This window comes from Notolepis coatsorum (assembly GCF_963971535.1).
Source record: "Notolepis coatsorum genome assembly, chromosome: 17".
Taxonomy (NCBI): Eukaryota; Metazoa; Chordata; class Actinopteri; order Aulopiformes; family Paralepididae; genus Notolepis; species Notolepis coatsorum.
Genome location: NC_140181.1, coordinates 102,573,841 through 102,586,407, shown reverse-complemented (window position 1 = coordinate 102,586,407; position 12,567 = coordinate 102,573,841). Strand labels below are relative to the sequence as shown.

Below are 12,567 nucleotides of genomic sequence, written 5' to 3'. Positions count from 1 at the left end.
TGTGATTCAGGTTGGACGAGCAGCATTGAACTTTGGGTCTCAGCCAGGGGCGGGGCTAGGGGGTGGCTACTTGGGCTCAAGCCCCGAATGTTTTCTGAAAAGCCCCGAATCTATTTAAAAAAATTTAAATTAAAATTAAAGTATATATATATATATATATTTTTTTTTTTTTTTTTTTTGGAAAATTAATCATTGTTACATGAAAATATGTTTGCACCAGATTTAGCAGAAGCCTATCCAGGCTATCCAGCTGCTAACTGTATTTAAGTGAGTTAAGTCTTGGTGTTATGGTAGACTCAGACCTAAGCTTTAAATCACAATCAACAAGTTGACAAAAACATAATTCTTCCACCTTAGAAACATAGATAAAGTACGGCCATTTATAAATCAAAAGGACGCTGAAAACCAGATCCATGCCTCAAGCCGACTCGACTACTGTAATGCACTCCTTACCGGCCTCCCGAAAAAATACGATGATAACTATTTTATTACAATGCACTATTGCATTATTTTATTCTATTTGACTAACTATTTTATTGCACTGCACTATTTTACTTTGTATCAGTGATAATCAAACCGTAAACAAAGACGCATATTAACACTTTCAGCGCATAGATGGCGCTGTTTACTGTTACTGTTGAAAGGCCAGTGCCTTTTAACATGGGGATACGTGGCTGTGTTTGCAGGCCTAAAGCTATATTATATATTATAGCTATGGATCTAATAATATAGTCGATTGTCATTGAGTTTCTTCTGGTCAAGATGCAATAAACAGATCATTTTTCCATCCATACATTTCCGTTTTATACCGTCGTGAATATGAGTGTAGTTTCAGGGTGGTCTGGTGTCATTTCCAAATGACAGACACCAAGCCACATCGTTTCAAATGGAGTGCAATAGCGGCCGCAAGGTGTTAGGCGGCGGTATTGGACTTTTGAGATCTCAGACCCATCCCCAGTGATAACACAGGCTGCCGGCATGTCTTTATGAATGGAAATATCGAATAAAAGAAACAACGATGAAAACCCGACTATACTCTTCGGGGGTCCTGGCGCTCAACGTTTGGCGAGTTAACGCTAGATCTTAGATCCTAATATGAAAAACGATGTGATTTAATGTTCTATGTCTTACCTTGACTTTGTCTATTTTACTGCTATCTATTTTATGCTTTATGTCTGCACTTTATGCATTGCTCTTGATCTGCCAATGTTGTGCTCATTTTATGCCTGTCTTTTTGTACTGCTGTGAAGCACTTTGAGCTGCAATTCTTGTATGAAAGGTGCTATACAAACACAGTGTATTATTATTATTATTATTATTATTATTATTATTATTATTATTATTATTATTATTATTATTATTATTATTATTATTATTATTATTATATTATTATTATTATTATTATTATAAATTATTATAGTTTGCTTCATTAATTAAAGGGTGTGAATTTAAGTGTTCTCTAGTGCCTTTTGTCCGCTTTAAGGTGGTGGTATAAGTTAACCTTCTGTATTGTCACAGTGGAAGGGTTAACCCTTTGGTAGTGTGGTAGTGAAAGGGTTAACGAATGCACGTGTCGTCCTTTTGTCACTGGTGTTCAATGTAAGAAAACAATATGAAATGTGTTGATAACTGAAGTGTGGGCTCAATGAGTTTTATGATATTCATTATGATGGTCAATGTCAGGATATACGGGTCACTTGACCTTTACATTTACATTTTGTCATTTAGCTGCACGCTTTTATCCAAAGCGACTTACAAGTTATGTACGACAAGTCAGCAGGAAGAGTACGACTCTTACAGCTGAGTAACAATGTTCATCAAACAGTGTTGAAACTTGGGTGCTGCAGTGTTGAGTGCATAGTAGTAGAGACATATTAGTATAGTAGGAAGAGCGCATGATAGTCAAAGACAGATGTCAGATATTGATTGAAGAAGTGTGTTTTTAGTCGACGGTGAAAGATTGGTCGGGTTTCGGCTGTCCTAACTGTGGTGGGAAGTTCGTTCCACCATCGTGGAGCAAGGACCGAATCGGCTATGGTTTCAGTAGGAAGGAGGTTTAGCTGAGGCCTCAGACAAACAAGCCAGGAATAGTTCAGTATTTTTCCCTATTGGATTACTTTGGTTCTCTTTTCTTTCTTGGATGTGGATCTGCATCATGGGACTTATTTCTTGTTGGACAATCAAAGGTTTCACGTTGGTTTGATACTACTGGCTCTAAAGAGCAGTGCTGCAAGGACTGGCAGGCGTTTGCATTTATTTGAGTTATTAATGGCCTGCAATTCTGACAGGACTGTTCATATTAATAACTTGATATGATTTTGATATGATATTTAATAAAGCATTTTGAAACAGACTGTTCCAGTTCTCTCCTCTTTATTTCTGACAGGTTTATGAATTTCAAGCTTGTTCAAGCTTGTTATATAATGTATATATTTGAATAATGTTACATGTTCATTGAACAATTATACCATATGGATATATATATCCATTATGTCGGCTAGGGACAGAGAAGTGGGTGTTTCTGTAGAATGACTCCTAAAGTGGTGTGAAGTACCACACTAATCACAAGGACGGAACATTACTTTGCACAAACACGATTACTATAATACATTTAATTTGTAACGCACACTACATTCCTGAGAATCTCAGAGTGCTACAGAGTTAAAAGAATAAAATAAAAATAGATATATATAAAAAAAAAAGAAGAACACATAGCAGAACAACATATCATAAGACATAAAAACTAATAAAAGGCCTTTCTAAAAAGGTAGGTCTTGAGTCCACGTCTAAACGTGCCAACAGTTTGTGGTGCTCTCAGGTGGTTGGGGAGAGCATTCCACAGTCTGGGTGCGGCCGAGCAGAAGGCTCGATCGCCCATGGTGTGCAGCTTAGTCCTGGGGGCTTTGAGGAGGTAGGCTGTGCCGGAGCGGAGGGAGCGTGAGGAGGACTGGGGGGTGAGGAGTTCCTTGAGGTAGGCAGGGGCACCACCGTGTACACACTGGTGAGTGAGGAGGGAGACCTTGTACTCGATCCTGTGTTCCACTGGGAGCCAGTGTAGTGATGTGGTACTACTCACCAAATGATAGTGAGTTGATAAAAAACACACAGAGTAGGAGGGGGAATTCAGCATGGGAAAGCACAGTGACCTCACCAGTCTACCTGATAAAAAGGCAGTGGTGAGTGAGGTCACTGTTTTCCTTTCTTCTTGTAATGAAGAAAGTATTACTAACAGCTACAGGAAGAAGCCTCTGTGCTTAACTCTCTTCAACAAAGGTACGGAGGAACCTTGAAACTTTGCAAGGCAAACATCAGCAGGACATTTCTTAACCATAACCCTAAAATTAGATGCAAAACAGCTCCAAACGTGTCAGAGAAAACACAGTCTGGTACCAACAGTGGTGGAAGAAGTACACAGTTTCTTTAATTAAGTAAAAGTAGAAATACGCAGATAAAATAGTACTCTGGTAAAAGTAAAAGTCATCTATTCAAAGTTCCACTTGTTCAAAAGTGGCATGTGGGCCAGTTATGCTGCTCTGATTAAAGGTGATGTTAAAGTGGTATGTGCTCTGATTAAAGGTTATGTTAAAGTGGTATGTGGTCCAGTTACGCTGCTCTGATTAAAGGTGATGTTAAAGTGGTATGTGGTCCAGTTACGCTGCTCTGATTAAAGGTGATGTTAAAGTGGTATGTGATCCAGTTATGCGGCTCTGATTAAAGGTGATGTTAAAGTGGTATGTGGTCCAGTTATGCTGCTCTGAATAAAGGTGATGTTAAAGTGGTATGTGATCCAGTTATGCTGCTCTGAATAAAGGTGATGTTAAAGTGGTATGTGATCCAGTTATGCGGCTCTGAATAAAGGTTATATTATCATACTGGTCATCGCGTCTCGCTTTTTGCCATTATGAGATATCTCTTATCTCCTAGCACCTACTTTGCACTTTATTTAAAAACAGCCAATCAAATTCCCATCAATGGAAAATGTACCCGCCTATACCCATGCTGATTGGTCCTTGTGCAAGACTAGAAAGCGGGGATCTTTGATTAAACACCTGCTATCAGAAGAATACAGTCAGAATTTCTTTTTTAACTTTAACTTTTTAGTACATTTAAAAGTAGAAACTTTTAAACTTTTACTCAAGTGTGTTTTTAGCCAGATACTCAGACTTTTACTTGAGTACGATTTTGAGATGGTACCCATACTTTCACTTAAGTATAATTTCTGGGTACTTTTTACACCCCTGATAGGAACAGAGCTCTGCCGTTTGTATGCTGGTGCGAGGGAGGTGTCTAGCTCTAGAAACCACTGAACTTTCAGCCTCCCACACCACAGCTCTATTTTAATCAGGCCTTTACTGTAACGCTCCACTGCCCACGGTTTCTACTACGTCTGTCTTTATCTTTATCTTTATTATGGATCCCCATTAGTCATCACCGCAGCAACAACTAGTCTTCCTGGGGTCCACACACAACAAAAACAGTACATACATACATAACATTATAGTAGCATACATTTAAAAATATATTCCAATATTCCTACATATAAAAATATAAAAATATTTCCAAATAGCATTACAGTACACAAACAGAGTATCAGATCACAGAAAATACAATAAAAGGGATTAAACTCTCAGACAGTCATATCTTTACAGTGTAAACTACAGTATCTGTGTTTTTCTTTAATGTAAACTAATTTCTTTTTCTCTCAATGCTCTTTTCAAATTATTTTTAAAACTTATCTTACTGGTTATCTGAGTAAGATGTACTGGCAGTTTATTCCAATATGACATGGCTCTATATAACACAGTTTTCTTTGCTGCATTGGTTTTTGGTAGTGTCTACGTACGTCTAGAATCAGAAAGGTCTTTATTGCCAAGTAGTTTTCACATACAAGGAACTTGCTTTGGTCGTTTTCGGTGTGACATTGGCGGACAGACATATAATACAATAAAGAGGTGGAGTAAGATAAAATGAAATATGAACTAAGTTAATAAACACAATAGAATAGAATAGAATTATGGAATACAATAAAATATAGGCCAGGGCTGTACAACTGTAAATAAAGAGATCAAATCATATTAAATGGGATATAAACTAAATTAAATATAGCATAATAGAATATAGTACAATAGGAATAAACATAGGAATATAGGAATAGGAATCGGCCAGGGCTGTGCAATTGGGCAGTTACAGTATGTGCAAAGAGTATGAGTCAGTGAAGTATGAACAGGTATGTTCATAAGCTACAGTAGGCTGTTGTGACATGTACAGGATAGTGTTGGACAGGGTGTATGTACAGGAAACATATTGTGACACAGCGAGACCCGGCCTTCAGAATTGTGTCCATCCGGCGCTTCCTGCTAAGATGAGAGCAGCCACTCTCTCGTTGCACAACTGTTGATTTATGTGTTGAGTTATTTTCAGCGGGAATCCTTTGTCCACCAGAGAGCTTACACTGGAACAAGGCATTAGTGCACGTACTGACGTACGTGAGACTTATGATGAGGCAAATATGAACAGACCGATGATGATACAGTACTAAAATAATTAAATCAAATAATCCTCCCCTACTTGATATTACCAGGAAGAGAGAGAGATATGGAAGTTCCTGCCACAGGAAGGAGGGGTTTTGCGTGAGGGGGGGGGGGGGGGGGGGGGGTTACCCTTTATACACTGGGTATTCCAAGGTCATTTTAATTGGTAATTCCACAAACCCCACATTGTTGGCAATAAGCAAACAGGCCAGATGACAATGAGAGAGATATACCAGGCAGTTTGCATTGCAACACTAACCCATCCATCTACATGCATTGCACACACATCCACATGCACACACTCACTTTAAACAAACACTCACCTTTAACACTCACTTTAGACACTTTAAACACTTTTAACACTACACCATATTTGATTTATTTATTACAAAAAGATTTGCACTACATCCATACCTCATTTTTGCTTTTTTTTTAAGTTTGTATTTTTGTATGTACCTCATTGTTTGCATTTTGTACTTTATTTTGTACTTTAGTTTGTATTATTTTGTATTGTTTGGACTTTATTCTTTTGACTTGTTTTACTGTATGAAGCACATTCTCAGGGGGCTCATACAGAACCAAGCATTTCACGTTGTACTTTATACATGACAAATAAAACAAAACTTGAAACTTGAACTTGTACATAATAACTCAATTGTGTGTACTAGGGCTGTCCCCGACTAAGGATTTGGATGGTCGACTATGATTGGCCAAAATTTGTCGTTAGTCGACAATTTTTTTTTTAAGTATAATATTAAAAAAAATATATAAGGAGTCGACTGAAGGCTTCTTGTCCTCTGCAAAAGCATGCAATTGGTCCACTGATGGATACATCTTGATATTTGTCTAGTCTAGTGTGTTCATTAGATGGGTGAAATCCTATTTCAGTGCCTCTGTGCCTGTTTTCGTAGGCAGTTAGCCTCTGGTATGCGTGCCATTAGCGTTAGCCACGCTTCTATGCCTCTTTTCTTTTGGAAAGAATGATAAAAAAAATTATAATAAAATATTATAAATATATATATATATATATTTTTTTTTTTATTCGACTAAGAGGTTGGCTAGTCGACTACGGCTCCTTTCGACCGATTAGTCGACTAATCGACTAATAGGGGTCAGGTGTACCAAACCTTTGCGGCTCGTTTCCGTGGCAACAGTGAATAAACGAGGCTGCGCGACACCAGACGCTGAGTTCGACAGTGGGGCGTGGTCCAACGTTCTGCGTAGGACTGTGACGTGCTGTCAGTCACAGTAAAAGACATCAGATGGATTCGGGGGGGAATATCACTTGAGATTACACCCTGATACAATGACCCGATTAGTCACACAGTACAAGGGTCAGTACATTGGATTCCTTCAGCACAGGAATAACACACAGGCCTACCTGTGGCTCATGCTGTATACACCGTATATATATATATATTCTTACCGTATACTGTATATATCTGTCCACATCTGTCTGTACATACTTTTACATATCTGTAGAGACTACTATATATCTATATCTGTACATATCCCTTACCTACTCTTACTAGTTACGCTGCTGGCCAGGACTACTACCATACTGTCTTTATATGTGTATCACTGTACATATTAATACTACTATGGGGCGACAGTGGCTCTGGAGGTAGAGCAGTCGTCTGGCAATCCGGAGGCTCCCGGTTTGATTCCCGCTCCTCCCGCGCAGCGTGTCGATGTGTCCTTGAGCAAGACACTTAACCCCTAATTGCTCCCGATGAGCAGGTTGGCACCTTGCATGGTTGCCTCCGCCGTCGGTGTGTGAATGTGTGAGTGAACGGGTAAAATGTGAGTAAGAAATTGTAAAGCACTTTGGATAAAAGCACTATATAAAAAAAGAAGCCATTTATCATTTACAACTCTGTACATACAATCTGATTAGCACTATACTCCGTAGTACTCATTTATATATTTCATACCCAGTTTAATCACCTGTATGTCGTATATTACTATTGCACTGTTACATTTGCACTCTGGTTGGATGCCATGTGTATTATAAGATATCAGATGGATGCAGGGTGGAATCTCACTTGAGACACAGCGATTAGTCACACAGGACAAGGGTCACGTGAGACTCCTTCAGCACAGGAATGATGACACAGTGTCTCATCACAACCAGGGACACGAGAGGAAACACCCTCACCATGTCGTCTTTTGACACACCGTTGAGTGGAAAGTGGTGGAAAGTATTTTTACTCAAGTAATTGGTAAAGTACTGTACTTAAGTACAATTTTCGAGCTACTTGTACTTTTTGAGTATTTTCATTTTAGGCAACTTTTTTTTACTCCAATACATTTCAAGGGAAATATTGTACTTTTTACTCCACTACATTTATCTGACCCCATCAGTTACGTTGAAGAAAATGATTTTGTATAGAAAACATAATATATACAAAATAAATGTTTTTGTTAGATTATATACTTTTCACATTTAAAGCCTGTCAACGAGAGGACGTAATCAGAGCAGCATAACTGGACCACATACCACTTTAACATAACCTTTAATCAGAGCAGCATAACTGGACCACATACCACTTTAACATAACCTATAGAGGTCAATGGATACACAAACGTCATGTAGAATGTGTACTTTTACTTACTCAATACTCAAGTACATTCGATAGCAAATACTTCTCTACTTTTACCAGAGTACTAATTTATCTGAGTATTTCTACTTTTACTTAAGTAAAGGAACTGTGTACTTCTTCCACCACGCTTCTGCCAACACCATGGACGTACTGCCGCGAGACGGAACAACTCGTGCCCCGTGGTTGACATTAATGTCATGTGGGTTTTTGAGACGGAAACGTTGGCACACATCCCAATGCGTGTCACTCTTTGAACCGGCGTCAGGTCAGCGTGGCTGTGACTCACGTCACGTGAGAGTCTGTCTGGTCAAAGAGCATAGGGCTCGAGGTACGATATGAGCAAAGTGGTGGTGGTAGAGTAGGTTTTTAAATTTAATGTACTTGAGTATCAAAAGTAAAATGACACATTCTACATGATGCTTGTGTATTCCAGTGCTTGCGAGCATTCAATACTTGATCCATTGACCTCTAAAGGTTAGGTTATGTTAAAGTGGTATGTGGTCCAGTTATGCTGCTCTGATTAAAGGTGATGTTAAAGTGGTATGTGGTCCAGTTATGCTGCTCTGATTAAATATGATGTTAAAGTGGTATGTGGTCCAGTTATGCTGCTCTGATTAAATGTGATGTTAAAGTGGTATGTGGTCCAGTTATGCTGCTCTTATTAAAGGTTATCTAAATAACATGGAGTCCCTTCATGTGAACGAGGGGCAGGAATCACCAGAGGCCGCACGATAATATTATCACAATACTATGATATTGTAATATATTACATATATCTTTCAACTCCCCAATGTAAATCCTTTTTATTGCAGCAAAATGGGATTCAAGCAAAATAATAATAATACTGTTAATTTATTCTGTCAAGTCACAGGATTTTTGGTTTGTTGGATATAATGTGATATTCTATCAGCCGCTGTGGGCCTTTACATAGTTTTATAATTTGTTACGAGTTAGTAGTAAAATAATTAGTTAATTTTCTAAATGAAACAAACCACTGTTTTTGTATTTCATTATTTTATAGAATACTGTTTAACATTTGCAAAGAGTTTTCAAAAAGTGAATAAACATGTTGATGCTTCATTTGTGTTTAGTTCTATACAGAAAAGAAATGTGTTGCTCCAAGACGGAGCGATGAGAGCACTCATACTAATGTGCAGAACCAGTGCAGTGTGTCATAGATAAATAAACAAACAAAAAGAGTGTAGATTGTTCTCAGCCTGGATATAATATGAATATATATATATATATATAAACAATCTTTGGAGAGAAAACAGCATAGATGCAGCAATGTGTAAAAATAATAATAATAATGAAATTAAATTAAAAAGAAAAGCATTGCACAAGGCTATCCCCATCAAAGTAGATTAATTCATGTAAGCGGCACTATCAATATCAAAACATTTTATCTGGTTAAATAAATTGCTCTGTAATGATACAACCCAACTAATAAAATACTCAAAACACAAGTATGTTGGTTATGTTTCCATCATGTGTGCATTATTAAAACACTTAACAAAATAAAGGTACATTAATGGAGCTCTACCGTAGCCAGGTGTACTGTAGTCCTGTTTGGAGTGAAGAGTTAAACACATTTGGCTGATTGTCAATTTGATATGGCAAAGAAATCACCCAGAGAGCTGCCAAAACGCTGTGGCAAAAGCGGGAAAATTCTGCCTCTGCATTATCTTTAAGCTGTTTGACCTTTAACCCCCATCGTCAGGGGGCCACGGGGGTTAAAGGTCATTACAGTAACAATCACCATAAAGGTGATGGCACAACGGGGGTTCCCTGGATATTTACAGACACCCACGTATTACAATTAGATCAGAACGCTTTGTTGATATCGAGGCAGTGACTCGTCACTCCACCATGCTTTCAAACTTACACTCACTTGTGTCACCAGAATTACTTTTTAATACAAAAATAAGAAAAATATTGTTCCGGTTGTTAGGAGAGATTACAATGGTTATTTCTTTTTTTCAGGCAATAGAGCACCTTGGATACTTTCAGTATATATCTCCCATGCAACTATAAATGAAGACAAATAAAAGTATAAACACTAGGGGTGCTAACGGCACGTGTATTCGTCCTGCGACGGTTCGGTATGTGCAGCTGTACGAAGAATTACGTCTAGTTTTGTGGTGCTATTGTGCTCCTAGTGCAATATGCATCTAGTCGCCCATAAGGTGGTACTAAATGATCGTGATAAACGCGTGTGCAACCCTGGTCAGGAGGTGAAGGGTCAGAGAGCAGAGGTGGATCTATGCAGCCGTGGCAACGATCAATGGTTATATTATACTAACGTTAACTAACATGGCAAACAGTCGAACAAAGATGCAAAAATGCTGATTCTGAATGAGTCGTGAATCATTTTGGAATTGTTAACTATTGTCATCCGTGACGGCAAGTGGACTTAAGCTGAAGTAACGGGTGGAATAGCAGTGCTTTTTCATCAACAAGAATAATAATAGAAAATGTGCATTTATTTTTTATTACCAACTTTTTTGGCAAAGGACTGGACGGAATATGCATCTCGGGCCAGGCAGCACCAGGGGAGGAGGCTACTACTACATTAGGTTAAGAGTAGACACAACGTTTTGTTTCGACAATTTGTAATAAGCAACTTTGGAAAACGGCCGGGTTCGGGACTTTGTCTCCTCCTGGGGGCACGGGTCGGGTCCGACGTGTCTCGGTTCTGCGTGGGTCCGTCCGGGGCTCAGCCGTCCGAGTTGTTAATCGCTACATGAGTAGTCATACAAATGTTTATACTGTATTTTCTCACTTCTTCTGATAATCCTTATTGTAATTGGTTCATGGTACAAATTCAATGTAACTATCGATATAACGATAACGTTGGTTAGCTATTTTTGGATCTCGATCTTAAGATATCGTTTTTGCACCCTGATGTGCCAATCACCGGAGCCAGGCAGAAGCAAAAACGAGACAACGACTACTACTACTTATCCCTGCTGCTTTTAACCCTTTCACTGCCACACTACAGAAGGTTAACCCTTTACTATCACACTACCGACGGTTACCGTCGGTAGTGTGATAGTAAAAGGGTTAACCTTCTGTAGTGTGGCAGTGAAAGGGTTAACCTGCTGTTGTGTGGCAGTGAAAGGGTTAACCGTTTTGGTAGTGCAGCAGTGAAAGGGTTAAGCCTCTAGATACCAAAAGCAGAGACGGCCAAAACCATTGTGTATGTTGTGTTGTGTTTACTGCTTGATACACAACAGAGCCGGGCTGTACCAACTCTCTCAGGGGGGGAACTAGGTATAACTTGCACCACTACGGTCTGTTCAAAATAAACGAAAAGAAACCTAGCCTTATGAGTTTGGGATTTTTGTTGCTTTTTTCCGAACCGTGAGCCCATACAACTGAGGTACATACCAAAACCGTGGCTTCTGTGTACCGTTACACCCCTAATAAAACACACAAAACAATCCCTCTCATAAACACTGAAGACTTGAGAGAATGCTATGAATCAACCATAGTTCTTCCCTTTATAAAGCATCAAGGCATAATAAGCCCAAACGTGTTGTTATCATGTTATCATGCACAAATCAACTGAACATGTACAGTAGGAAAAAAAATATATATGACTGAAATAAAACACAGATTACCCAAATGTACATTTCTTCAACTGGTTAAAGTGCTAGTTGGGACAGCTAATAGATTCAATAGACCTGTATCAAACCCTGCCCTCTTTTCTCAATCCTCCAATCACAACTGTTGCTTCTCTCGGATAAACAAAGATCGACGGTTGTGATTGGAGGATCAAGAAAAGAGGGCGGGGTTTGAGATGGGGCTGTTCTGGAGACTTTCAACCAATAGAGCCAGGAGAAGTAGAGTGTGAGGACTGTGCAGCAGGGTCTGTATCTACTGTGTATAAAATGTCTCTATTAGTGTTCCGTTCTGTGCTCCCAAGTTTTACGCTCTCCCAACTGTGACATCATTGCTGCTTGCAGGTCTCCTTCTTCTCTTTGGGTTTGGCGCGTCCTGATTTGTCACTTTGTCGCTTGGTGGGCGGGATGAAGGTGGGCTCTTCTAGGAAGTCATGTAGTGAGCCAGAGTGAGGAACGGCAGGTGATTGACAGGCTGGGCCTGTGGACAAAGGACAAGAAGGTCCACAATTGATACAAGATTCTGACAGATTCTCTCAACATGAGACACATGTCCATGAGCCTCTAGGGGCAGGGTGGCGTGAGTGAGTGAGTGAGTGAGTGAGTGAGTGAGTGAGTGAGTGAGTGAGTGAGTGAGTGAGTGAGTGAGTTGAGTTGAGTTGAGTGAGTTGAGTGAGTTGAGTGAGTGAGTGAGTGAGTGAGTGAGTGAGTGAGTTGAGTGAGTTGAGTGAGTGAGTGAGTGAGTGAGTGAGTGAGTGAGTGAGTGAGAGAGTTGAGTGAGTGAGTGAGTGAGTGAGTGAGTGAGTGAGT

General features: G+C 39.3%; 1 protein-coding gene across 2 annotated transcripts in view; it reads right to left on the bottom strand.

Moving 5' to 3' along the window:
- Nucleotides 1–11,220: 11,220 nt before the first annotated feature.
- ccdc187 (coiled-coil domain containing 187) overlaps nucleotides 11,221–12,567 on the bottom strand; it is an 80,888-nt gene continuing 79,541 nt past the window's right edge. For both annotated transcript variants that reach the window (XM_084332742.1, XM_084332743.1), the window contains one exon: nucleotides 11,221–12,238. In XM_084332742.1, the coding sequence (XP_084188868.1) occupies nucleotides 12,087–12,238 (152 nt within the window). In that variant the 3' untranslated portion in view covers nucleotides 11,221–12,086. The remainder of the gene's footprint in view (nucleotides 12,239–12,567) is intronic.